The following is a 25,752-nucleotide window of genomic DNA, read 5'->3' on the forward strand; positions in this document are numbered from 1 at the left end:
CGATTGAAGAGGTAATAAGGAAAAAGATAATAAACCGATGCATATGCTGCTTTTCTAATTTTTGACATTAATCCCATTAGGCGTGGGTTGATGGAGGATGACGCAGAGCCGATCTTTGAGGATGTGATGATGTCATCGCGGGGCCAGCTGGAGGACATGAACGAGGAGTTTGAAGACACTATGGTGATCGACCTGGTCAGTAACTTTGCTTTCTCTCACCAAATTTGACTTGTGAAATTCCACCGAAGAAATAAAGATAAAGATAAATCAAGTCCCTTGTCTCATTATTTCTCTTCATTAAATGTCTTGATTTGGGCTTTTGTCCTTCCCAGCCGCCATCGAGGAACAGACGTGAAAGAGCGGAATTAAGACCAGACTTCTTTGACTCTGCAGCGATGATTGAGGATGAGTCGGTACGTAAAACTTTGCACTTCGACAGTTTGAGTCAAGAAAGTAGGTAGAGCTGAAATGATTAGTCAATTAATTCAGTAGCCAATTGACACAAAATTAATCTACGCGACTATTTTGATAATCAGTAAATCAAAGCAAAATGTAAAAATGTACTGCTTGCGGCCTCTAAAATGTTTTTATTTTGCCATCTATGATAGTAAACTGAATATCTTTAAACAAAACAAACTATTTAAATATGTCACCTTGGGCTCTGGGAAATTGTGATGGACATTTTCCTATATTTTCTGACCTAATGATTTATCAGTAATGGAAATTATCATTCGTTGCAGCCCTATGCGTAAATTAATCATCTCAAATTACATACAGTACATCAGTGATTTGATTGTGATTGAAACTAGACTTTTTCCACATCAGACTTTAAAGCCACTATGTGTAGAATTAAAACTTCGAGTTTGGTGACCCCTAGTGGTGATCAAAAAAAAGACACTGTGGCAGACAGTGATGCATACTGCTTACTGCAGGGTTGTAGCCGAGATATTTTCTCTTAAAGATTGTCTGACAGTCGCTCTCCTCTCCATTGTTCCAGGGATTCAGCATGCCCATGTTCTGATCTGGGAAGAGGCAAAGATCCTGAGATCAGGATCCATGTCAGGAGTAAACACAAGGGGGGGTTTGGGACGTCTAACCCACATAACCTGCCAATCAAACTCTTAAGAAGATGAAAAAAAACATTGTTGAAGTACTTTTCTCTTTCTATAAGACATGATGGAAGGATGTTTGTCAAGTGGGATCTATTGATGGATCCCACATCGGCTGGATCACACCTGGAAGTGTGAGGCCAGGGTCGGCTCTGTTCTTTCAGGCAGGCCGGAGGATCCAGATTATTCTCCAGAATATAGTCCGGAATATTCAAGAGCTTCGTCTTGCTCCTAATCTTCCTCCTCCTCCTCTCCAGCTTGTTGGTTTAGCTCTTGCTAGCGGTAGCTCTGATGGCGCTCTGGCTGCCAGCCGATAAGTACTCGCAGTTTTTATGGTTCCCTGTTACACAGATGTACAGTTGTTTGGTTCCGCTCCCGATCAGCAGCCGGAGCAACGTAACACTCTGTACAGACCCCCCTTCTTTTGGTGTCGCACTTTGATCCGTCTGGTTAAATCCAACATAGAGGGGATCTCAATACTAAATGTTCTATATCTTTGCTCTTATTACCACCCACCGACCCCTCTCCTCTCTCTGTTCGCCATCTGAGTCCATGTATGTGGTGCTGGTGTGTGATGTGTGTGTAAAGTGTTGGTGGTGGTGATGATGATGGTTGAGTAGTCACACATGCACACAGAGGTCAACAGCTGTACACCGACCTGGAGGAAGTGATGTGTAACTGTCTTGTGTGTGATGTCAAAGCAAAATGAGTGTTGTCATTTGACGGCGAAGCCTCCCCTACCCTCCCCCAAACTGACCCCCGGACAGAAGCCCCACCCTCTCAGATCTCGGACACCTTCTGCTCACACACCCCCACCCAAATAACAGCTTTTTGAAGTTAAAAAGTTTTAAAAAAAGACAATAAACATATTTTGAATTCTGTAGCTTTAGTACTAAAGTTTTAAATCGAGTGTGTTTTTGTTTTTGTCTGATGTTTGTACAGCTTTTTCTTGAATATGTATCTTGTTTGTTGCCAAATTGTGGCCTACATACTTAAAGTATATTCCAGCCCCTTCCCCTACACCTGTAACTCATATCTAAAGGTTACCAAGCTCAGATTGTTGCTGTGGGATACCAGCTTTTAAGCGCTGTATGGTCTGATTGTAATCGTTTCACAGTTCAGTATTACAGCAGATTATCTGTTAGATTTGTTCATTTTACAGGTCAAATCAAGTTACGTTTTTACACCTACCTACAGTGTTAACTGATCCAAGAAGTTTTAAGATTTGTTGTTATCATTGTTCATATCCAGTGCAGTGATGGATCTCTATGTCTGACAGATTTGTTTGAATGTGTTTTGAATGTTTCCAGCCATATCGTCGTTCACACACTGTTTATCAATCATTTACCTTTCTCCTTGGCTGGTTTGGCAGTCCTCCTGTAAATATCAGAGACAATTGGATCTTTTCTGCAGTGCAGTTGACATCAGTTGCCCTAAAATGCTCTAAAAGCCTGTTTTTTTTTTTTTTTTCTGTGAACCTAAATTCTTTTTAATAAAATAAAATCTGTAATCGATTTATGGACCAGTGTTTCTGTGTGCCTTTGTTTCACAGCCCCAGTATAGTTCGAAACAGTTGCATTTTTGGTCAAAAACAGCTTTGCCAAAGTTTACATAGTGGACTATATCTGTGCATATCTGTGCTTCATATTTCGTTTTTGACATTGGAAACAGCAGTTGACAAAACAATCTCGACTCAAGGTTCACTTTCAGGCTTGTTCTGGAACTTTTGACTGTTTCAGGTGATCCTCGTCTGCAGGTTGAGTTTGCTCAGTCGCCATGGAAACTTTCCATAATTCTGAACTCCTCTAATTCTTCTCATCCATGTTGACTTAAAAGTTGAGCTCCACAGTTGAAATGTTCAAAGGTTCCACGGCGCCTCAGCTAACTCAATCTGCTGATGAGGACCATGTAATACAGTCAAAGGCTCCGGAACAAGCGAGTTAGTGAATCTTGAATGAAAAATATTTTCTCAACTGTAACAATGTACACTGTGGTTATAATCATAAAAGACCCTGTAGTTTCAATTGATTTGAGATGGAGGAAATTAAGCAAATAACCAAATTTTATCACATTTATCCTCAATAGCACCTGATGTCAAACTTCTGTTTTCCCTTTAGTACCAAGGATTTTACAACTACATTCAAAGCATTAAAGTAATTGTTAAACTTATACGAAATACATTCGCTTTCTCATCGAGAGTTAGATGAGAAAATTGATACCGCTCTCGTGTCTGTTCGGAAGACTAAAAACGATGAACTATTTCTTGGCCGGGTGCAGTCACTTCCAGGAGTTTCCAATGGATGCCTAGCGACCTCACGGTGACGGGCCTAAATCTAGAGCGCGGATTGTTTTTCACCAAGACACCTCCCGGGCTCCGTACTTCAGAGGTTCTGGTAGGTGTGTTACCTTTGGACAGAGCCATGCTAGCTGTTTCCCCCGTTTCCGGTTTTTATGCTAAGCTAACCGGCCGCTAGCTGTAGCTTAGTTATCATACAGAAATGGGAGCTTGATATTAGCTTCTCATCTAGCGTTATCGCTCGGAAAGAAAGTGGTACACTTTTCATTCAGTATAATTCTTTGAATATTTCAGGTCTGTGAATTTCTAACAGTTTCACTGAAATTTTGGTTGTACCTTCGAATCTCACACGCCGGACAAAGCAGCCACTTAGTTCAAACCACCTGTTTTTATCTTTAACACCAATACTTATAGGAATATAGGGATTATAGCTACATCATATTTATCTGTATATTATTTACACACACTGCGAATTGACTAGAGATAGAAAATATTGCATTGGTAAAAATAAATGAAACACATGGCATTGGTTCAATGATTTATTTTACAAATGGCAGGGCAGAGCCTGCCAGCGGGAAAAGGCACAGTTCCAGGTTGTAAGGATGACTAAACGGAGGACATGAAACACACGAGTGAATCTGAAAACTCAAACTTCTGTACACACCAGAAACCTCAAGAACTAATACAGTACATTAACAACTTTGGAAACACTACATGACAACAGACTACAGCATGTGTGCATTTTCCATTAAAACTATCAAGTTGACAGTTGCATTTTATCAGCAATACTTAAATCTGCCCATTCAGATACAATCTTGTTCTCAAAATGTCAAATCTTACCAACAATAGTGACCAATATGGCCACTACTGACATGATGATTACCTTAAAATGTGTGTGACCAATGCATTATTCCATTCAGGTACTGTAATATGTGTTAGAATTTTCCTATCTTGCATATTAGTGGTAAAGATGTAAAGATACACGTGATGATTTTGTTTACAGAGCATCAATATTTCCCCCAAATCTTTTCACAGCTTGAGGTTGATGTTTTAACACAGTTTTTAGTTCAAAACATAAGCAGTGAGCTGGAAGGAAATTTAGGGCTGCTATTAAGCACTTACAAAATCAGGGTGTTTATCTTTTTGTGCTGCTTTCAGTGGAGTGGTAAATGACAGTTAAATATGACAACCAACATCTGCTTGGCAGCCAAGCAAGTCGTCATCATGTGGTACCACTGCAGTTTGAATGCAAAGTCAATATCAAGAAAATCCCAGAGCGAGTGCCTTTTGATAGTGTTAATGTGGAAACAGTTTGGGTGTTTCACAGAGGAATGTTGGCGTGTTTCTTCCAGGGGTTGACTTGCTTCTTGCTGGCCAGCACCTCCAGATCTCTACAGATCCTCTTGCGAGTGCTCGACGGCTCGATGATGTCATCCACAAAACCTAAAACAAACATTTGGCTGGTCAAAAAAGAGAAGTGTATAATGCATTATATTTGTGCATGCAGTTTAAGCACACGCAAGGTCAAGGGTGGCAGATTTTTGGAGAGCTATATAGAAGTGAGAAAGTTTACCTCTGACAGCAGCAGGGAAGGGGTTGGCGAACTTCTCCACGTATTCAGCCTCTGCGTCAGCCTGGTTCTCCTTTCCTCTGAAGATAATCTGAACAGCACCCTGAGGAAGAAAGAAACAGACCATACACACTGTCAAATCAAAGGAAGGAAAATAGGGAGAGAAACAAACAGAAAAAAGAAAAGTGTGTTTGTACCTTGGCACCCATGACAGCAACCTCAGCTGAGGGCCAGGCGTAGTTTACATCTCCTCTCAAGTGTTTAGAGCTCATCACGTCATAGGCTCCTCCGTAAGCCTGGGATACACAGACAAACACACATTGAGTCATCTGTCTTATATCTATGTACATAGTGTACAACATTTATTTTGACCCCCTATCTAAAATACACACCCATATAATATATCAAACCCTGGGGTTAGGGAATGAATGTTGTTTCACTGCACATTTGAAGGATTGCAGTTAGGGAAAATTTAAACCCTCAACTCTAAACTTCTACACTAGTTCCATAACTTTAACCCCAGCCTATAAACTTCAACTTATAAATCTAACCTTCATCCTACATTCTTTTCACTTCATAATATTTGAGACATCTCTTCTCATTTTCTTCACACACACCTTTCTAGTTATGACGGTTATCTTCGGGACGGTGGCCTCTGCGAAGGCAAACAGCAGTTTGGCTCCGTGTCTGATGATGCCTCCATACTCCTGAGCGGTACCTGTTGATGACCATCGCAGCAGTTATAATGGGTGTTAGTGTGCACTGTCAGATGTGACAGTAACTACATTTCATTGCAAGGAATATTTCTGCTTACATGTAAAGTAACCCAGTTTTTGGCTCGTGTACATAGGTCACAAAATAGTCATGTTAGCCAATATTTATGAATATCCTAGTTAAGACACCTGGCTTACTCCCATACCAAAACTTGTTACTGTAGTATGTATTACTATGAGCTTCTCATTTCTTTTCCCTGAGCTGGCAGCTAAATCTTTTCCAGGTTTTTGTGCAGGTGGAGGTATGAGCATTATTATTATTCATGGAGGCAAGGCGACTGACTAGAAAAACATAGGTCAATATCCTAACCTAATTAAGATGTAAACTAGAGTATGGCCAATAGCTGGACTACTTAATGCATGTTAATGTATATGTGCACTGTGAGATTTTTCTGAGAATACCTGGCAGGAAGCCCGGCACATCCACAAAGGTGATGATGGGAATATTGAAAGCATCACAGAAGCGTACAAAGCGGGCTCCCTTCACTGAGGAGTTGATATCCAAACAACCTGATAAACAAGACACAAATGAAGGACTGAACAGCAACTAACAATCCCTTTGTTCCCAACTTATTTTCCCCCACCATCTTTTTAGGACTTGGTTTGTTTGCATGTATAATTTAAAAAAAGGAAAAGACCTTATTCACATAACACTGACAATGTATCTCTTCTGAGTGCCCCTCTTACTTTTGGCCCTTCAATTATTTTACTTACCAGAAGCCACTTTGGGCTGGTTACCCACAATGCCTACAGTGCGTCCGTTCATGCGGGCAAATCCCACCACAATGTTTTTGGCGTAGTTTGGCATGATCTCAAAGAAGTCCCTCTCATCCACTATCTGAACAGATGCATTAAGAAGGGAAACTTTTACTACTTGCGGAAATGAATTGAGCACATAATAGAGCGTGAGGGTGTTTGTTAGCGCACATACTGTTTGAATGATATCCAACATGTCATAGGCTTTAGTTGACTCAAAGGGGACGATGGTGTCCAATGAAGGTACCAGACGATCGCTGAAAAAAGAGCGAGATATCAGACATGAGTTGAAATAAAAACATATTCTCCCTTTAAGAATAGGTGATTGGTTGTTCTGTAAAGTGGAGGTAAAGGTGATTGGTTACCTGGGGTCGTGGCACTCCCTGATGGGAGCGGGATCCTGATTGCTTAGCGGCAGGAAGTTGAAGAACTCTCGCAGGTTGAGCAAGGCTTCAACGTCATTCTCAAATGCATGGTGAGCCACTCCTGAGAACAAGACAAGAGACACTTTTCAGACCCTAAAGACAATATTTGAACTTTGGTCTTTTTGAATCTCATCTCAGATGAGTTATTGCAGTTGATATGTTGATGTGACCAGTAATCCTGGTTCAGCTTCATACACTCAAAGGTTTTAGAAATATGGCCACAATATGGGACGTGACTGTGACAGAGCCAAAGGCAAGATGCTGGTAAACAGAGCCAGTGGCTACTACAGCTGAACATATACATGACAACAGCACCCTGAGATTGATGTTGGAAGGAGGCATTTAATAAAACTCAACTCCTCAACAAAGCAAAACAAGAAAATCAGGAGCAATATAGCTTTTAAACACAAACTAACCAGACACGGTGGTGTGTGTTTTGGCTCCACCGAGCTCCTCTTGAGTCACGTCTTCGTTGGTGACAGACTTCACAACATCAGGTCCTGTGATGAACAGGTATGATGTGTCCTATACACACACACGTGTGCGCACAGTTGTAAAAATACAATCTTAGAAACAGGACTGCATAATTATTTGCAGAAAAGCTAAAATTTGTAGAATGCTAAGACTTTAGAAACACTGAAACATTTGATTTTGGGTGTCTATTTCATTTTTAGCCACAATAAAGTGTTGATTATTAGATGATTACTAATTATAATAAAAATTTGGATTGGTATTTTAGCTGTATTTGTGCAGCTCCCTACCTTAACCATGAAGGTGAAATCTGTCAGGGCGGGAGAGTAGACAGCTCCTCCTGCACAGGGACCCATGATGAGGGAGATCTGAGGAACGACTCCTGAAGCCATCACATTCCTCTGGAAAAGGAGAATGTTTTGTTTTTACTTTTTCCATTTATAGTGTCCAAAATCCCTAAATCTCCAGCCATGTGTATTTCAAAATGTTAACATTGGGAATATGTTAAATGCACAAAAATGTGAGGTGCTTATAGTGTCAGCCACTCAGCCCAGAACGTGTCATGAAATGATCCTATCACTTGTTGCATTTTGCACTGCATATAATCAGCCTTGTACACAGAGCTTGATAAGTATGATTTTGATATTAAGCTTTCAGTCAATGAGCAGTGACGTGCAAAGGCTCTTTACAAAATAACCATACCAGGAATATATCTGCATATCCAGCCAGAGACTCCACTCCTTCCTGGATCCGAGCTCCTCCAGAGTCGTTCAACCCGATGACCGGGGCTCCAACTGTCATGGCCTGGTCCATAATCTGAGCACAAAACATTTAAATGTTGTAGATTCAAATGAGTATTTTGAAAAGTCTGAGATCAAATGGGAAGATGCATTGATGAAAAACAAATACACCCACAGACATTAAGTTTTACTCTCATTGTTGACAAGGCCCGTTTATTAATGGAAAAGACTCACACACACACCCCTCAGTATCTCAGTTTTGTTTACCTTACAGATCTTCTGTGCATGGGCTCCAGACAGACTGCCACCAAACACTGTGAAGTCCTGATAGAAACAGAAAGGGCAAGATAGAAAGAATATTATACAGGTGAAACCAAGCTGCTGTGTACTGCCACAATGTAGGATTCTTACAGTATAATACACATTGTACCTGACTGAATACATAAACCAGCCTGCCGTTGATCCTGCCTCGACCTGTCACGACGCTGTCACCCGGGAACTATGACAGAGAGAGAAAAAGATATGACAATTAATATTTCAAACCCCAGAGAAAGGAACAGTTTCTTGTTTCCAGTGGATAAAGCATGATGTTGCGGAGTTGTGGCCTGTGTGCGCCCTGTTACCTTGTTCCTATCCTGCTCCATGTTGAAGTCGGAGCAGCGATGCTCCACGAACATGTCCGACTCCACAAAGGACTCTGGGTCCAGCAGAAGCTCCACTCGTTCCCTGGCTGTCAGCTTACCCTGCAACACATAACACAAACTTATTACACATTTACCTGAAAGAACACTAAACTACGGTTGTGTGTTACAGTGATATATACCATGACACAATACAAATTTGTCAGCTGTCTGAGATTTTTCCATACCATTTATACTGTGGTACCTATATATCCCTTTAATGTCTCTGGTTGTATTAGGCCATTGTTGTCTATCATTTAGAAGGGCTGCTTTATAGCAGTATCTAATTTGTATATGAGTACACTGATTTGTCAGGTATTTAATTTGCTGGATTAGCCAAAAACAAACATTCCAGTCTGTTACTTTATCCCTAAATAGTTAGTCCGCTGTTTTTCTGAAAAATGTACTATATCGCCATATATTTTGATATCATAATTTACAATTACATATATCTACAGAGGGTTTTGTTGATATCATCTACTTGTATAGGTATACTGACTAGATCTACGGATTTCACTGTGAGCAAAACATCAGATCCATCCTTATAACCATTAACTTGTGCCAACAAATCAGGGCTGGTGATAACCAGAAATAACTTTATTATTATATTGAAATATGTCACAATATATAGGTATGGAAAATCACATATCAAGTTGTCTCATTTTTGTCCATCACATTGGGCTGTGGACACTGGAATTGTCAATTTTAGATGGCACCCTTATGTATTTCATCACAACTGTGAGAATATTTGTTGTCATTGTTAAACCTGCCAACTGGAACTTCTACCTGAAGTTGGCAGAGGATTAGTACCTTGCTCAAGGGCACTGGGAATCAGCGAGATGGATGTTCGCCAACATAGGACATTGCTGAGTAGTGCCACTGAGATTTAACAGTTAAGTTAACTAACCCTAGCAGGGCTTGAGAGTTGTTTTTTAAAGGTCACTTAAAAGTGAGTGTGGAAAAAACTAAACACCCCAGTAGCAACCATTGACTTAGAGCCCTTGAGCCAGGCATTTCACACCACAACCACTCCAGCTGTCAGTTAACATAATGAAAAAAACGCACACATGTTAGCATATATGCAGGTTAACATTAAAAGAAAATCAATGTTAGCTGACTTTACCCTTTTGTGTTGTGCATCTATTCTCTTCTGACCTCCCCCGATTAGCGCCGCCTTCCGTTTCTTGTCAATCCTCTCCTTAACAGACAGGTGGCTGACGGAATACCAGCGGCAGTCCCGTAGCAGGTTCGTCTGAGGCACTGCGGCAGCGACTGCGCCATGTTTCACTGGCGCCAAACTCCTGAAAGATATCCTTAACCTGTTTATCAGTCCGCAGCTGCTTCGAGCCACACTGAAGGCCGCCATCATTGCCCTGCGTGTTCTCGGGTGACAGCGGGCAGGAAATGAAAGACAGAGATTTGAGCCAATAGCGAATGGGGGGCGAGCTCTCACAACCAATAAGAAAGAAGGAATTCGTAGCAATGATGAATGGGCGGGACCTGGAGGGGATCAAGTTTTCTTGTAGTTCGTCGTAGTCTGTATGGTCTTCGCCTGAAAGTCAAGTTAAAGGATTTGTTTGCCCTGAACTTGACGTAAACAGACATGTCTGTATGTAGGTGAGGTTATACAAGCAGGACAGACATTGCAACCCATGAGAAAAGTTGTTCTAATACACTGTAATTAAAATAACTTGAAGCCAGTGAAATAATTTTATATAATAACTGCAATTAAATGTCTCTAGGATCACTGGGGTCCACAGGAACTATTGCCTCAACTGAATGTAACTGAATTAACACTTATACACATTTAATACAACAAAATTCTCAATTGTGTCTGATATCATTCTGCACTGAAGAACATAGTGTCGTTTGTTTTTTGCAGTCTTTGAGACATTTTAGAAAGTGTTTCCAGTCCTAAACAAGTCATAATATGAGCTTGAAGGTTCATTCTTGGCCTTGGAAATAGTAGTTTGAGAAAATAATATTTACTCAAAAGATGCGATTGGACATTCTGGAAAAATAGTAAGTGGGCCTTTCACCTCATATTACTAAAAGTAACACCGGAGTTATAGTTAGGCTGGTAGCCTATCAGGTTATCCTAAAACATGAATGCTGTACAAACTATTACTTTTCCAAACTTATTCTATGGTAATAAATTGATAGATGTGACAGAGACAATTCAGTATACAAAAGAAAACAAAAATGGATGTAAGCCTATTCACTTTTGATTTTCTCTATAGTAGCAACCGACACAGTCAATGGCACCATCATTTGCAACTTGATATTCAACGGTCCAATTTTTGTTCATTGGGATGTGTGGAAAGACACATCCTTTAAGGTTACACCCCTCAGCTGCGGTCTTCTGAAATGTATGATACAGTGCTGATTTATGCTTTAAAAGAGTTACGCTATATAACACAAATTGGAAATGGAACTGGTAAAAGTTGATGATATAGCTCCTTGGTTCGATCTTTATTCTTTTAATCAAGCCAGACTTTAATCTCACACTCTTCTTGAAAGAATTGGCAAGTTGTTGTGTCGTTTCTGGCAGTAAGTGAAGAAAGTGATTGAGGGCACCAGGAAGGCGCTGTGCGGTGTGTACCATGGATGGATGGTGTATACAGAACAGAATGCGATTCCTTCGAACACTACGGTAACCAGGGTAACTAGGCGAAGTCTCGCGTGAAGATCATGCCTGTCGAGAGGGGTTGATGCGAGGAAAAGTGGAAAATCGAATGATTGATGATTTGTAAAACGGCTAGTTAGCTATGTTCCGGTCGCTGCTCGCCAAGTATTATAGTAAAACGTACACAAATCGCAGGATTTCAATTTACAGCTTGCATTTCCCTCCTTCGCGTGAGGTATAAGGCGGCTCTAGGGGGTAGTGATACGGTTGAATTTTCGCTAGCTAATTTGGCTAGCCATGCTAACGCTAGCTGGTTAGCTTTGTTTACATCAAGTGCCCGCCTGGGATCTGGTAGCTAATTGCTAACCAAACAAATTTGTGATCTTATGAGTAGTTCTTCGTTCAATTGGGCATCGATGAGGAGACAGTGTTGGATAGTAAATGGATTATATGGCTAACTTCGACCATCTCTCGTGTAAAACGTTTGGTTGATGTCATAAGCTAACGCTAGCTCCATAATGCTAACCTTTTGATCATGGGTCGTTTGATAATTTTAGTCACTGTTAGCTGTTAGGCAGCGTTCGGGATAATGTGAGTAATTATAACCTAGGGTCTAATTGGTCCGAATTAACAGAAACTTTAATTCTGATCTGAAAGCTCTCGGTGACTAGGAACCACTACGAATCAGTGATGCTACCTTTAGCTAGCCGCCTGCCGAGCTAACGTTGTGCGCGTTTAGTGATAACCGCTTCACCATGTTCGTTGTCTATTATTGTGTCTATTATTAATTCATATGTCTCCATTGACACACTGGGGTGGCTGATTGTTGTTCCGCCAGGCCAGTTTATATTTCCTCCATCCACACTGAGACTTGGCTATCTTTAGCTCCGTCGCAGAGTGGTTGGATATTTTTCCCGGGCCGTGTTTCCTTAAGGCTGCGGAGTAAGTTGCACCGCTATGAACCCCGTTAATGCAACCGCTCTGTACGTGTCCGCCAGCCGGGCAGTGCTGCAGTGTGACCCGCGGCAGCCTCGCACCTTCGCAGAGATGTACAAGCTACTGCCCCTCTTCCGACAGTCCCTCGCATGCCTCGTTTGTGGTAAGCATCCTTAAAGTATTAGGGTGTAATAGCAATACATATCATTCGCTCTAATGTTGTTTTGTGTTACCCCATTGCAAGATGATCATTGGTTTCGTACCGTAAATTAGTTTCACTTTGCTAAAGTGAATGAGTCTTTCATAACCTTACTATTCATATTGACTGAAGTGTCCGTGGGCGTGCGTGTGCCCGCAGCAGTTGACACGATTTGTCGTGCTCACCACCGTGGTCTCCTTAGCAACCGAGGCTGAGCCCCAGTCATCTGTCCTCTTGTCAAGATAGATGACTCCTCTGTTGTTGTGTCTGCTGCAGAGCCATGTGTTTTCTATTCATGCTTTATTTGCTCACTCCGGTTAGCTAGTGGAATATTAACACTGGCACAGCTTGCATTTAGAGATGGGCAATATTGGCAGAATGCTATATGACAGTATTTCTGACCTCTGTCAATTATGCATGGTGTTTTTGGCAGTAAAAATCAGTAATGTGAACATAATGATTACGCAGGTTGGAGCCTTTATTTTTGTTTATTTAATACTGGGACAGATAAGTTAAGAAAAAAGTCAAAGAAACACCAGCATTTAAGGTATAGAAATGATTAAAATCTCGCATTGAATTTTGGACTTTTGTTCAGACAAAACAAGATCACCTTAGGCTCTGGGAAATTGTGATAGACATTTTTCATTGTCTCCTAGTGTTTAGAGACCAAATGGTTAATTGGGAAAATAATTGGCAGATTAATCAATTCTAATGGTAATTAGAACTGTTTCTTTAGAGGCCTGACAGTGAATGGATATGACTTTAAATTATTCTAGTACAACTAGTTGATTGTGCCATAGTTGCTGTATATAAGTGCAAAGTGGATACACGTGGATGAACAGCTCGCTCTTGTTTTTGTCTCAGGTAAACTGCTCCAGGATCCCATTTCCCCAACACATCCAGAGTGTCAGCATTATGTCTGCTTGGGCTGTAAAGGCCAAAAGATGCAGATCAGGCCGTCGTGCAGCCGCTGTAAGGACAATTCCTGCTTCCAGGAGAACAAACAGCTCTCTTTGCTGGTGCAATGCTACAGAAAGCTCTGCCTCTATGTAACTCATTCGCCGTTGCTGCAGTCAATCAGCAGCCATGTAGGAGGGTCTCCAGAGGTTATGGCCTTGCTAGAGGAGGTGTTAATGTCACACGAAGAGGAGATAGAGACAGAGCACCCAAGCCTAGCACAGGAAGATGTGAATCCCTCTGCCCCTGAGTCCCTTACCCCCACAGAGGCACCACCTGCTCCTGCAGAGCTCTCAGCTGTACCACAGAGCTCGTCCTCTGACCCTCCCTGTTCCAATGGACTACAGGAATGCAATGGAGAAGTGCTGGAGGACCTGGATCCCTCGTCTCCTGAGCTGGAAGTATGCGAGCTGGTAGAGGAGCAGCCACAGGCAGGCCTGTCTGTGTCCAATACTGGTTGTGGTGGTCTGGAACTCAGTCTGACCACTGGACCTTTAGCCCCAACTCCAGGCACTGTGTGCTCACTCAGGGATGGGGGATCTAGCAGCAGGGAACTGGAGGAGGGGGAGGTGTTGCTTCTCAGTGTGGAGGAGGTGTTACAAACTTTGGATCCCCTTCAGCCCGGTCGAGATTCTGCTCATACACAGGCAGAAAGAACTCACACACACATAACCACGGACAGAGCACACACTCAAATGTACATACAGCTGGACGCAGCTCACAACTACACACAGATACGAACAGACAGGACTAACACAGTGGCAAGCCATGGTGCTTACATACACACATCCTCCTTTGATCCTCCTCCAACCTCCAAGCCCCCGCCAGTCCGCCTTAAACGTAAACGATCTCGTTCAGAGAGTGACAGGGAAAAGGTGAAACCCCTCCCTATTGCCTCTATCCTGCAGGGCTCTTCCTCACATTTACACACTCCAAATCCCTCTCAGACACTGCACACGCAACCACCCACACCCTCCTTAACTGTACCAGCACACACATACTCGTCCCTTCCTAATGGGGCTACTCCCAAGCCCAGTCGCCCTGCCCCGAACCACAATAAAGGTGCCAGGAAGCATGTCGATCCTGGCCCTAAGAAGCCCCATGCGAAGGCCCGCAGTGGTGGAGGCTCCAAGACCAAGGATGGAAGCAAAGACCAACGGTTGATGTCAGGCTGCCTTGTGCCCCCAGCGCCTGTCAGGCCTCCATATAAGAAGCCAGTGGAGAAGAAAGGCTGTAAGTGTGGCAGGGCCACCCAGAATCCGTCTGTGCTGACCTGCAGGGGGCAACGCTGTCCCTGCTACTCAAACCGCAAGGTGAGATTATGACCATTGCATATATGGAGTGTTTGGGGGCAATTTTTCATTGATTTTTACAGACCACAAGCTACATTTTTTTATTTAACTAGCAGTTCAGAAGTGTAATGGCATCATCGTGTGATTGGGTGTAGATTATTGTTTTAACAATTTTATGTATTGTAAATGTAACATTTGTTGATAAAACTATAATACTTTTTAAAAATTGTTATTATTATATGGACCCCTGGAAGAGTAGTTGTCGCCAATATTACAACAAATGGGAATTCAAATGAACAAACTATGAATTGTAAGACCATTAATTGGCCTGTCTCGAAGCTTTATTTTTAAGGTAAAGATGAAAGAATTTTTAAACCACATTTGTAAAGAGAAGAACATTTGTGTAGATTGCCTGTTCATAATTAAATTCATGCACTATCATGCTGTTCTTATTCACTAGATTCTCAAAGTTACTCAAGGTTGGTGCAGAAATAATTTTGCAGCTTTTATGTTACATTGGTGTGATGCAAATACACTAATGTTCCTTGTCTATTTTTTGTCATCTTTCTCAGGCATGCTTGGATTGTATCTGTCGAGGTTGCCAGAACTCCTACATGGCCAACGGTGAGAAGAAGCTAGAGGCCTTTGCCGTGCCAGAGAAAGCCTTGGAGCAGACACGGCTCACACTCGGCATCAACCTCACCAGCATCACGGCGGCCGCGGCACTCCGCAACCCAGCAACCACCAGCATCCGTGCAAACACCCTCCTCAATGTTGCCACAGCAACGGGGACCCCCGTGACCACGGCCTTCCTGTCCCCCAGCCCCCCACAAGAGCCCAACTATGAGGACAGCCTGGAGCTGCTGATTGGATGAGAGGCTGGGACTCAAAAAACAGACAGCTCGGTGCTGATTGAATGTGATGGCTGATCATTGTGTCTGTCCAACCTGTACCCCCCACCCCCCAGAGGGGAGGAAAATCTAAGGCAGCTATGGGGTCTGTCCTGTCCTGTAACCTGCTCTTCTTCTGTGTTGGAAAATGCTGAGTAGTAAGACTAGCATGGGTGTGCCAAAGCCTCCTGTATTGTGCCTGTGTGCCAGTGTGTATTGTTACCTGCCTGTAGTTAAACACTTATACTCGGTTCCAAGGCTGTACTTCAGAGGTGCTTTTTGTTCATAGACCACAGACATACTGTAAGAGGCAATAGGAACCCATACCAGGTTTTGTGTTTGTTAGTGTGTGCACACAATTATAGATTTGAGTGTGTGTGTGTATGTGTGATTATTGGTGCGTAACGATAACTGCATCATTATATCTCAGTCACTTGTCACAGCATTTTCCATGTTTGAGTATTACTCCATGTATGTTTAAGAAATGCATAATTGGTATTAGGACGGCCCTTACTAATCTTTAACCCTGTATGTGTTCACACCTTAATTGTGAATTAATCTTATGACTAATCTATGGAGAAGTTCTGTCTCACACAAGACTGTATGCCTTTTCTATCTCGTTAACTCACTCAATCCAAGTACTGTCAGCTAATAATGAATTTGTCTTAATGAACTTGACTGATGCAGGCATTGTACAGGCAGCAAAATAATGTCAAAGCACTTGGCTGGCTCCACGGTTTCTCTGTGTGTAAGTGTGTGTGTGAGTGTGTATGCGCCTGCTGAGATTTACTGTAATGTGAGTTGGGAGGCGTATGGTGGGTTGTAAGCACTTAGTCTGATTGATTGGCCAAATTACAACTAAAACCATTCTTGGTTACCATAGCAATAGGATCACCAACAAGAAGCCTCCCATCTCTCGTGCACACGCAGTTGTTTACAGTATTGCCATTTATATAGACTATAACTGACTGTCTTCTAAAATATTACACCATTATGTTTTGATTATGGGATTGTACATGACTGTGTGTGTTTAGATAAACTGAAGCCATAGGTTGTCATTAACAAGACAAAATATCTTCTGCGTGTGCATTTTCCCCCCTGTTGTAGTGTCCTGACTGATTAGAGACCAACTCAGAGACTATTTTTGATACCAAATGTTTGAGATTTGGTACCGCTGTCTTTTTTTTGTCTTTTGGTTAAAGCACCTTGAAGCCCTCCTATAACTCAAGAGGCTGTGTATTGTCTGTGTTTGTGTTTACTGTCTCAGCTGTAACTACAACATGTTTGTCAGTCCAGTCATGGTGACCAAAAAGAGACTGAAGGAGAGAGAGGACTCAGGCCGACCAAACAAACACCTTGGTTCTCCACTCATAGACCAGGAAGTAGCAGGTGGATTACAGTATGATCAGAAAATCTGGTCTATCTTCCTGCGTGTGTGTATGTTTCAAAATGTATTTCTTTTGGGCATTACTTGAACCCTGATTAGTTTTTGGTATTTTTTTTTTAATGTAAAAACTCTTGTTTGAGGAGTGACTCTTGTTATTGCTGAAACATTCACTGCCATAATATGGAAACATGTAATACAACATGAATTAAATCATAGTTTTTTACTTTTTCAGTTTTGTGTCTTTTTGTGTAGAGAGATATTTGACTCAAGTTTACTTTAAAACTTGGTCCCAGATGGGTGCAGACAGGGGAGAACTGTGAACACAGCAGTGGATGAAGATTTGTAGTTGAGGCTAATAAGCTTTTTTTCCTTTCTTGCACAAACTGGGAAGAATCTGGAAAATGGACAATTATTGTTTACCCTGATAAATGTGACTGTTTTATACCGTATTTCCCATTCAATGATGGGAGAGTTAGGAAAACCTAAAAATAATGGACCAATCCAGGTTGGTCATTTTGCTACACCTCCATTACCACATATACTGCGCAACTAAAATCTTCAAATTAGTTAAAAATATTAAGACCTTTGGAAAGTAAGTAATCTGTACAGGAACCTTGAGTATAACAAGACTAAGTCTACAGATATGCTAGCAGCTCTGTGAGGCTGCACATAGGCACATCGGTACATTGAGTTAAATGCTAACTTCAACAAGCTCACAATGAAAATGCTAACATGCTTAGCAGGAATAATATTTACCATGTTTACCATCTTATTTTAGTGTGTTAGCATGCTAACATTTGCTAATGAGCACTAAATACAAAATACAGGTAATGGGAATGTTATTTGTAGGTATTTGGTCATCAACCAAAGTATTGGACAAAGTAAAATTTTGACCTGATGATGGCACTTAATTAAAAGGTAAGGCAACACCAAAATTATTACAATTACCCCTGAAGGGGACATGGATGTCTGAACCAAATTTAATATAAATTCATCCAATAGTTGTTGAGACATTTCACTCTAAGCCACAAATGTCAACCCCATGGTGGCCCTTGAGGAAATGTCAGGGAATCACCAAAGTCATTAGGATTCATCGTCTGTGGACCATGAATGTCTTCAAATTTCCACTGCAATTCATTAAATAGTTGCTGAAATATTGCCACCCATAGAGCCATGCCGCTAGCCAGCATGGCTAAGTGATGCAATATGTGGATTGTTTTTTTCACTTTGCCTTATTATTATTAAGACCATTCATACTAGATCATTGATTCTCTTTAAGGCCGCAGGACATTGCGAACTGTGTCACGCCACACATTCATTCAAGACATTGCACAAAGAGGAAATTGAACCATAAGTACTGTAAACAAAAAATACGCTGCATTCATAATATTGAGCTTTTGAGCATGTTTTGATACTTATTTTTAATAAAAAAAGACCAGTTAAGTGTCATGTGTCCAACAGCACTGTCATTTCCTGGGCATAACAAGTCAACTGTTTGACCTGCAGGCAAAACAGCTCACTCTGTTCTCAATAGAAGTCATTCACACATGAGAGCACAACATTTAATCTGTATCTATTGTACTGCTCCAAATGCCCAGTACTCCGAATGCACCACATAGTCCATGTTTGCTCTGTCATACAGTAAATTCTGTTTACCAGCCTTAAAAACAGAGTTAAAAACCTAGGTGAGGTTTAACTGTGACTGCTGGAGTAAATACACAGCAAATGGCTCTTCTTCCTCGCCATTTTGGGTCACTGAGTCTGCCAGCAGCTCAGTTCGATCATATCCCTACAGCTCCATGGTCCTGAAGAAGTCCTTTGCACTCCTCAGAGTGCATTCTTATTCACCAATCCTGTACCCTCAGACAGCTGCTCATATTATCAAGCAAACCCCTGACATTTGGGTTACGTTCTGTTGATGTCTATATCAATGTCCTGGACATTTCTAATCCAAGGTTCCCACTCTTTAGCCCACAAGGAAGGCCCCAAAGTAGCTTGCCCTCCCGTCCATCTCCATGGTGCTGGCATTGCTAACAGTGATGAAGAGGCGGTCAGCAGGCTGTAGAAAGGCAGTTCCGGCCTGATGCAGGGAGAAGAGACCAGGCTCTGGACCCCGAGGCCAGCAGGCACTCCGGGACGATTTCATTAGCAGGATGGGCACAGTGTAGGAACTCATCTGTGGACCATATCACAAAAACAAGATCAAAACCTACATAAACAAAGCATTACATTATACATTATATTAGCATATAGCATTGATTTATAAGCATTATATCTTTCTGATACCGTCTTAAATGAATAGTTTCATTTCTTACTTTTGGTGCATTCAAGGACACTCTGACATTTGAGGTTTGAGAGTTGGCTTGCATTCACGAGCTGTGTTATCAAATAATTATTACCCACAATAAACTGACTGAATTTGCTTCACTTTGTGCAGCCTGACATTGTATTCTGTTGACAAGACACCTCGAACTGCAAACAAGGTCGGTTATTACTCTTTGTATTGTGCATTTTTAATCCATGGAGGTTTTATGTTTGTAAAACTTTCCCAGAGCCTAGCAAAGTGATTTTTATTTGTGTTACGTTATCCCAGTGTAAAGTCTATGGGCCGAGTGGGAAACCTGGAAGCTAGAAAACTTTTTTGGCTTATGCGCCAGGCAAGCAATTTTCATTCAAGTGAGTGATTGAAAAGGTTGCTGTTCGGCAGCCTACTCTCAACTCCAGATGCTGAAATGTCCTTGAACAGCTCGAAGATTTCAAACAGTCCTTGTTCACTATTGTATTACCACGCAATGATAACATGACGTTAACTGAATCAAATTATGGCTAAATGTTCATTGTAATGGATAATCTATCTCAAGCATGTTCCAATTCCAGGTATTATCCTTTAATAGGGTGCAGAATGCCTAACCTTCTTGTAGATATACTGGACAAGCTGTACTCCTTCCTCCTCTTTTGTTTCCCCTGTCTCCCCCTTTGCCTCCCCATCTGTCTCCCCCGTGGAGGGCAGTCTGAAATAGGTCTGTGCATAGATGTAGTAGAGGCCTGCTCTGGGCACCAGCAGCTCTCCTCCCCTCAGCTCCATGTTCTGCAGGAAGGACAAACCTCTCTGGCCCTCCCACGCTCTGATTCGCTCCCCCAGGTACCCCCTGCTGCTCCGCGAGCCTGCAACCGCACATAAAATCACACAAACAAGCAGAAACTCGCACATAAACACAACGACTAAGGCCATTCACTATGATGCAAGATCATTTGAGATTACAGGGTGGAGTGTTGACTGAGTATAAACAGTCACTGCTATTCAAATAAGGAACAAATGTAAATAAGGTGTACAATTATACAATAATATTGACCAGCCACAGACCAGTGGCTGCCCAACAACGATTGCTTCTCTGATAGGCTAAAATAATACTCAGCTATGTGTGCTAAAAAAACATTCATTGTTTTTCTTTCTGCAATGATACTTTGATCTGCAAAGTTCACTGACAACAACCACATGTTAGAGCACCAGAAGGAACAGATGAGATCCAGCCACGCTGAGGGATGTGTATGTGTGTAAAGAAAGAAGGTTGACCAACCTTCTAGTTTTATGATATTCAGTAATATATTCCTTATGGACAACAAAATCCTTATATTTTTAACAAGTCCAATGAAAATACTCTCAATACTTTTCAACTTCTCCATTCTGTCTGTGGCTATCAGCCTCGAGCACATTTGTTCCCATTATAGACACAAATCTTTAAAAACGCGTCAAAAATATATACTTTCATTTTTTTAAAAGGGTAAATAATTTCCTAAAACAGCTGGGCACTGTAGTTTTCAGCAAACTTTGCTCAAACAGGTGTGGTGGTAAATAGTGCATCTGTTGGGGACTATTTTCCACCACGGATCAATACACATTTGGTGCTCTAGTAAGTGTTTAAGGCAGCAGGACGTGTATGTGGGATTGACTCAAAATAAACTACAGTGCCCAGGTTTATTATAATTAAGGAATATGTCACCCAATGCAGCGGTGTGGCCCACTGATGTGTTTTTAATTGTTTTTGGACAATGATGGTGCTCTATGGCTCAGAATAATAAGATATATCAAGCTTTGGCTACATGGGCAATGCTTGTTAGTAGGATCAGTTCATTGCTGATTTTAGTCATTTCATGGAATTTATTCACAATAAATAAATAAATAATAAATAGGGAACATTACCAGACTTATTCTTTAAAGGCAACAGTGTAGAATTACAAAAACTTTGACTTTGGCGTCCCCCAGTGGTAGTATCAAAAAAGACACTGTGGCAGATAGTAATGCATGCTGCTTCCCCACATCCCCCCTCCTTCCCACAGACCTCACTGAGGATACAGAGATGAATGGTCTGAGGGCAGCACATAGACTGCACTAATTTTCAAGATTCAAATAATTATTTGTCACTTACTCATATGAATAAGGATATTAATAACATATATTATTATCATATTACTCATTTTAATGGGGATTTTAACAAGTTTCTAGAAACAAAAACTTAAAAACTCAGAACAATTTGAAAAATGCTATGGCTTTGAATGGAGTGAAACCAAATGTATTTGTAACTGGCTCAACTAAATGAAAATAAAAACGAAATGAAATTAAAAAGTTTTTTTAATTGCTGAGTACCTTGCATCATTCAAAAACGAATTAAAATGGTTGAATGGTTGAACTTTAATTTAATGACTTGTGGTGGGATGCTTTTTCCTCCTTGTTAGAGATGTGTGTTTCCCAGAATTTGGTGATAAAATAAACATCTTCTGAGTAAAAGAGTTGAAAACTAGGGGTGTTTTCATGGTCAAGTGGTCTATCACACATATCGTAATCGTACAAGTTGCATGCTATCGCCTCTGTCTGCTAAATGAATGTGAAAATGCCATAAAACGAATCATAAAAACATTAAAATTGTATCAGTTTAGGACTGCCACACACCTGGAATTTCTGAAGATACTGTATATGTTTGTTTAATATTGGGACACAGAGTAAGTGAGACATTGACTAGTCAAAAAGACAACTACAAGACACTTTGACAAGGATAAAGCAGCTGAACATCTGCAGGTCCTGACAAACATGCAGGTATGAAGATGTTACTGAATCTGAGAGCAGCCTGGGAAGCCATGAAGCACATTCCTCACTCTGGAAAGGTATGGGTGAAGCAACATAGTACTCGCAGGTGTGTGAACATCGTGATTATGTGTCAGGAAATCACGAGCCCTGTGTTCAAGAAGTCAGATATGCTTTCCAGGACTTCATTCCAAATGTAACTGACTCTACTTGGTGTTCATACTGGATATTTTACTTCTGTACAACATTAAAGGATCCTCACCATCTGCTGTTGGAGGCTCTGTGGACGAGGTGACACCAGTCACATGGGCAGCAACTTTAGGAAGAGGGACCCCTCGGACCCCAGGGCTCAGGATAGGCATCACTCCTGTCAGCTTATCTGTGAAAACACAGGCAGATAAGAAAAACACGCAGGACATTTTTAGTGGATAAAGACATACTTACTTCAATTAGTAGTAATTGATAGTGAATGGAGGGATTGTTCTCACCTCTCATGGCAGTGGATATCTCCTTCTGGAATCTATCAGCCATCGTCTGGAAGAAAAACACCCAGAGAGACAGAAAGAAAAAGAGAGTGAATGGGTGGCAAGTTAAAGTATCTTGTCCTCTTCAGTTATTATGCCTTTTGGGTATCTTTAGATCGAAATTAACAACATTCAGTAATTCACCAGGGACCTTGTCACCCCCATGAATCAGTCCTGACTCTGGGTCATAGCAGTATTCCCCTGTGGGTGGTGTCTGAGTAACTGCATTTAATGTACAAACAAATTATAAGTCTAATTTCTGAAAATGCTGCAACATTGTGGACAGAACATGTACTGTGTGGACAATCCTGTAAAAAATGGCCACTGGTGTCTTAAATATGATAAAAAGAAGAACCAAATTAACCCTGCACTCAAAAAACAACAGATAATGGAAGAATTTAAGTTTTATAAAAAAAAAAATCAAAAAAATCAAAAACCTTCTCTATGTGGTAGTGGAGCTGTTGCGTGACTTGCCAGCAGGGGTCGCTCTTCTTGTCCTCTGCTGAATCTTCAAAGTCAGAGCGCAGATTTGCATTAATCAGACAGGAAACGCTACTCTGGGAGAAACTCTCCTGCATCTGTCAACATAAAATTAGTAAAACAAACAATGCAACCAACGATTATCTTCATTGTCGATTCATCTGTTAATTATTTTCTTGATTAACTGATAATACAGTGAGGAACAACAACAGCAAATATTTGGTATTTTTGCTGGAAAAATTACTGAAACAATTCATTGATTATCAAAATGGTTTAATAGATAGCAAAGCATAGTTTCATGTGGCTTTTGGCTTCGACAATATGGTGGCAACACATCATTACAATGAAAATAATGATACTTCAATACATATTTTTAATCTTGATTAATTAAAAAACTCAAAATATTCTTTGTCAGAGTAATAGTCCCTTGGTTATTTAACAAAATATACAGAAGTTGTACAGGTGGATGCCAATTAGTGCATTAATATGCAATTAACTCTGACGTGGTCACAGGTGAGGTGGGCATTTTACTGGGACTCAGCCAATCAGAACTCAGCACCAGATCTATCAGCTTTTTCAAAAAGCTTTTTCTGCTTGTCATAATGTCTGCTCGAGCCTGAGATGTGTTGCTTTAGGGTGTCACAACCCCTGAGTCCTGACTAGTCTCATTTCCTGCCATTGTTTTCTGTTATCTACTCTGCCAACTTTCTCCTCTCTCATTGTCCCACGTTAGAATGGTAGAAATTCTTGCATAACTGGGACTTTTAGCTCATATGACCTAATAAACTTCTCTAAAATATGAATCTTGCAGTATTTAATCCCTGAAGGAACAGAAAGTGTGTCTGCAGAAGATTATTCAAGTTGTTAACGACCACTTCATTGTTACGTATTAATGTCTGGGTCAGAGCTGGCCCTACCTTAAGCGATATAAGCAGTTGCTTAGGGGGCCCCCTAGAAAAGATTTTTTTTAATGAACATGAGATCATAACGAAACAAAAATTGACATTTCGTGCCATTTTTGCCAACAAATAGTGACAAAACAATAAGCTCAGAAACGAGCGAAATGGAAAATTTAGGTAGTAATAGTAATTTCTTTATACTTCCTCATCTGACTTCCTCCTTTGATCCCACCATAATTACTGAGGCCACTAGAGGTCGCCTCCTAATGATAAACTTAACTGTCTCTTGGCTCCCTATTACGTGGGTTATATACCAATTATAGTGCATTACATTTCATAGGTACAACTATGAAAAGTGAATGAGAACTGCCTCTGCTGCTAATAGGTCCTACTTTAGTCTTTTCATGCTTATTTGTACATTATGTGTGCTTAAACTAATATTTACAGTATACAAGTTGGTTCAGCGCAAACACGTTACAATGAGGGGGGCCCCCAAACCAAATCCTGCCCCCAAAGGTCTATGGCCAGCCCTGTCTGGGGTACTAAATAGTGAGTTCAAGGTGGTATTTTTAATGTCCCATTCTTATAATCGTATGGAGACTCATAAAATTGTGTCCCTGTGGTACCCCTGCATAATGAATGGTACATAACTATGAAGCTCTGTGTTGTAGCTAAAGTTAATTTGTCATTGTTAAAATATGTGTCAAACCTCCCCTTTCCCCCAGTGAGACGGCAGTCACTTTGATGCTATCATTATCTGAAGGGGAAGACAAACGCATATCTTACCGTGCTCAGGACTTTGTTGAAGTACATAAAACTGACGGCAACCGCGATGGTCTGGAGGAGGATTGCTGCGAGTATGATGAGCCCCAGACACTGGAGAGAAACAGAAATGGCCATATCACAGCGCGAGTGTGGCACGCAAATAAGTTCCGAGAAGCAAGACAACACTTCCAGCAATGGGGACAAGTCAGATCAAGCTCTGCTGCATTTCTGCTCCGGAGGGAGAGAGAGGGAGAGAGAGAGAGAGAGAGAGAGAGAGAGGGAGGGAGGGAGAGAGAGAGAGAGCGAGAGAGCGCGGCAGTTTGTAGTTAGGTGGAGCAGAGAGAGAGAGAGAGAGTAGGTATGGAAGATTACAACAGCCTCAAGATGTCACTGTTAATAGATAGAAATGAGCTGGGAGCTAGATGCTGCACATGCAACTTTATGACGCCTTCAAGTGCTGTCGGAAATATGGAAACTTTGAGTTGAGAGCACATGCACATGTACAACCCAAATAAGAGGCAAATACTATTAATGAAGACAACTTGGGCTGACTGTGTGAGACATCAGATGACAGCGTATTAAAAGGCTATGACAATAACATGCTGATGCACCTCACATGTGGCCTGATATATTTTGTGAAAGAAACAATGATAATTTGGATCTTTAAATTGTTCTTTAAATTGTTGAAATATTTTACTCAGATTCCACTTTTTGATACACATACCACTGACAAGATAGTGCAGCATGTCATTGCAGCTACAGTATACAACAGATTATTTTCTTTACTTCAAGGTCCATTTAATAACTGTTCTGGAGCATTCAATCATATCACATTATTTTCATCAGCAGATGGAGTTTCCCAGTTGTCATGTAGTTACATATGTTCAAATTTCCATT

At 41.2% G+C, this 25,752-nt stretch overlaps 4 protein-coding genes across 6 annotated transcripts in view; 2 read left to right on the forward strand and 2 right to left on the reverse strand.

Annotated features, from left to right (window-relative positions):
- Window positions 1–2,623, forward strand: part of stag1a (stromal antigen 1a) — a 46,866-nt gene extending 44,243 nt beyond the window's left edge. For all 3 annotated transcript variants that reach the window (XM_044166636.1, XM_044166633.1, XM_044166637.1), the window contains 3 exons: window positions 81–195; window positions 333–413; window positions 998–2,623. In XM_044166636.1, coding sequence (XP_044022571.1) covers window positions 81–195; window positions 333–413; window positions 998–1,021 — 220 coding nt within the window. In that variant the 3' untranslated portion in view covers window positions 1,022–2,623. The remainder of the gene's footprint in view (window positions 1–80; window positions 196–332; window positions 414–997) is intronic.
- Window positions 2,624–3,931: 1,308 nt separating this feature from the next.
- On the reverse strand, window positions 3,932–10,230 carry pccb (propionyl-CoA carboxylase subunit beta). The gene is made up of 15 exons (XM_044166228.1): window positions 9,944–10,230; window positions 8,764–8,883; window positions 8,571–8,639; window positions 8,408–8,464; window positions 8,103–8,216; window positions 7,691–7,801; window positions 7,346–7,454; window positions 6,870–6,990; window positions 6,680–6,761; window positions 6,463–6,586; window positions 6,151–6,258; window positions 5,593–5,693; window positions 5,173–5,271; window positions 4,979–5,078; window positions 3,932–4,848 (listed from the first exon to the last, which is right to left on the reverse strand). Exons 1-15 carry the CDS (start codon window positions 10,187–10,189, stop codon window positions 4,727–4,729), a joined length of 1,683 nt encoding a protein of 560 aa, XP_044022163.1. The 5' UTR covers window positions 10,190–10,230; the 3' UTR covers window positions 3,932–4,726.
- A 1,202-nt stretch (window positions 10,231–11,432) lies between these two features.
- Window positions 11,433–17,338, forward strand: msl2a (MSL complex subunit 2a). The gene is made up of 3 exons (XM_044166227.1): window positions 11,433–12,545; window positions 13,446–14,851; window positions 15,403–17,338. Exons 1-3 carry the CDS (start codon window positions 12,404–12,406, stop codon window positions 15,703–15,705), a joined length of 1,851 nt encoding a protein of 616 aa, XP_044022162.1. The 5' UTR covers window positions 11,433–12,403; the 3' UTR covers window positions 15,706–17,338.
- Window positions 17,339–18,496: 1,158 nt separating this feature from the next.
- Window positions 18,497–25,217, reverse strand: LOC122861996 (tumor necrosis factor ligand superfamily member 10-like). Its single transcript, XM_044167141.1, has 6 exons — window positions 24,877–25,217; window positions 23,149–23,289; window positions 22,676–22,721; window positions 22,450–22,566; window positions 20,019–20,272; window positions 18,497–19,283 (listed from the first exon to the last, which is right to left on the reverse strand). The coding sequence occupies exons 1-6, from the start codon at window positions 24,988–24,990 to the stop codon at window positions 19,074–19,076; spliced, it is 882 nt and encodes a 293-aa protein (XP_044023076.1). The 5' UTR covers window positions 24,991–25,217; the 3' UTR covers window positions 18,497–19,073.
- Window positions 25,218–25,752: the final 535 nt, after the last annotated feature.

Source organism: Siniperca chuatsi, linkage group LG15, assembly GCF_020085105.1.
Source record: "Siniperca chuatsi isolate FFG_IHB_CAS linkage group LG15, ASM2008510v1, whole genome shotgun sequence".
In the NCBI taxonomy this organism is placed as follows: domain Eukaryota; kingdom Metazoa; phylum Chordata; class Actinopteri; order Centrarchiformes; family Sinipercidae; genus Siniperca; species Siniperca chuatsi.

Coding starts and splice junctions, on each gene's coding strand:
- pccb (XM_044166228.1), bottom strand. CDS start 10,189: ATGATGGCGGCCTTCAGTGTGGCTCGAAGCAGCTGCGGACTGATAAAC. Junction 7,455..7,690: donor ATTTCACCTTCATGGTTAAG/GTAGGGAGCTGC, acceptor GTGTGTGTATAG/GACACATCATACCTGTTCAT. Junction 5,079..5,172: donor TTGCTGTCATGGGTGCCAAG/GTACAAACACAC, acceptor TTTCTTCCTCAG/GGTGCTGTTCAGATTATCTT.
- msl2a (XM_044166227.1), top strand. CDS start 12,404: ATGAACCCCGTTAATGCAACCGCTCTGTACGTGTCCGCCAGCCGGGCA. Junction 12,546..13,445: donor CCTCGCATGCCTCGTTTGTG/GTAAGCATCCTT, acceptor TTTTTGTCTCAG/GTAAACTGCTCCAGGATCCC. Junction 14,852..15,402: donor CCTGCTACTCAAACCGCAAG/GTGAGATTATGA, acceptor CATCTTTCTCAG/GCATGCTTGGATTGTATCTG.
- LOC122861996 (XM_044167141.1), bottom strand. CDS start 24,990: ATGGCCATTTCTGTTTCTCTCCAGTGTCTGGGGCTCATCATACTCGCA. Junction 22,567..22,675: donor GATATCCACTGCCATGAGAG/GTGAGAACAATC, acceptor GTGTTTTCACAG/ATAAGCTGACAGGAGTGATG. Junction 19,284..20,018: donor TCCAGTATATCTACAAGAAG/GTTAGGCATTCT, acceptor TATGGTCCACAG/ATGAGTTCCTACACTGTGCC.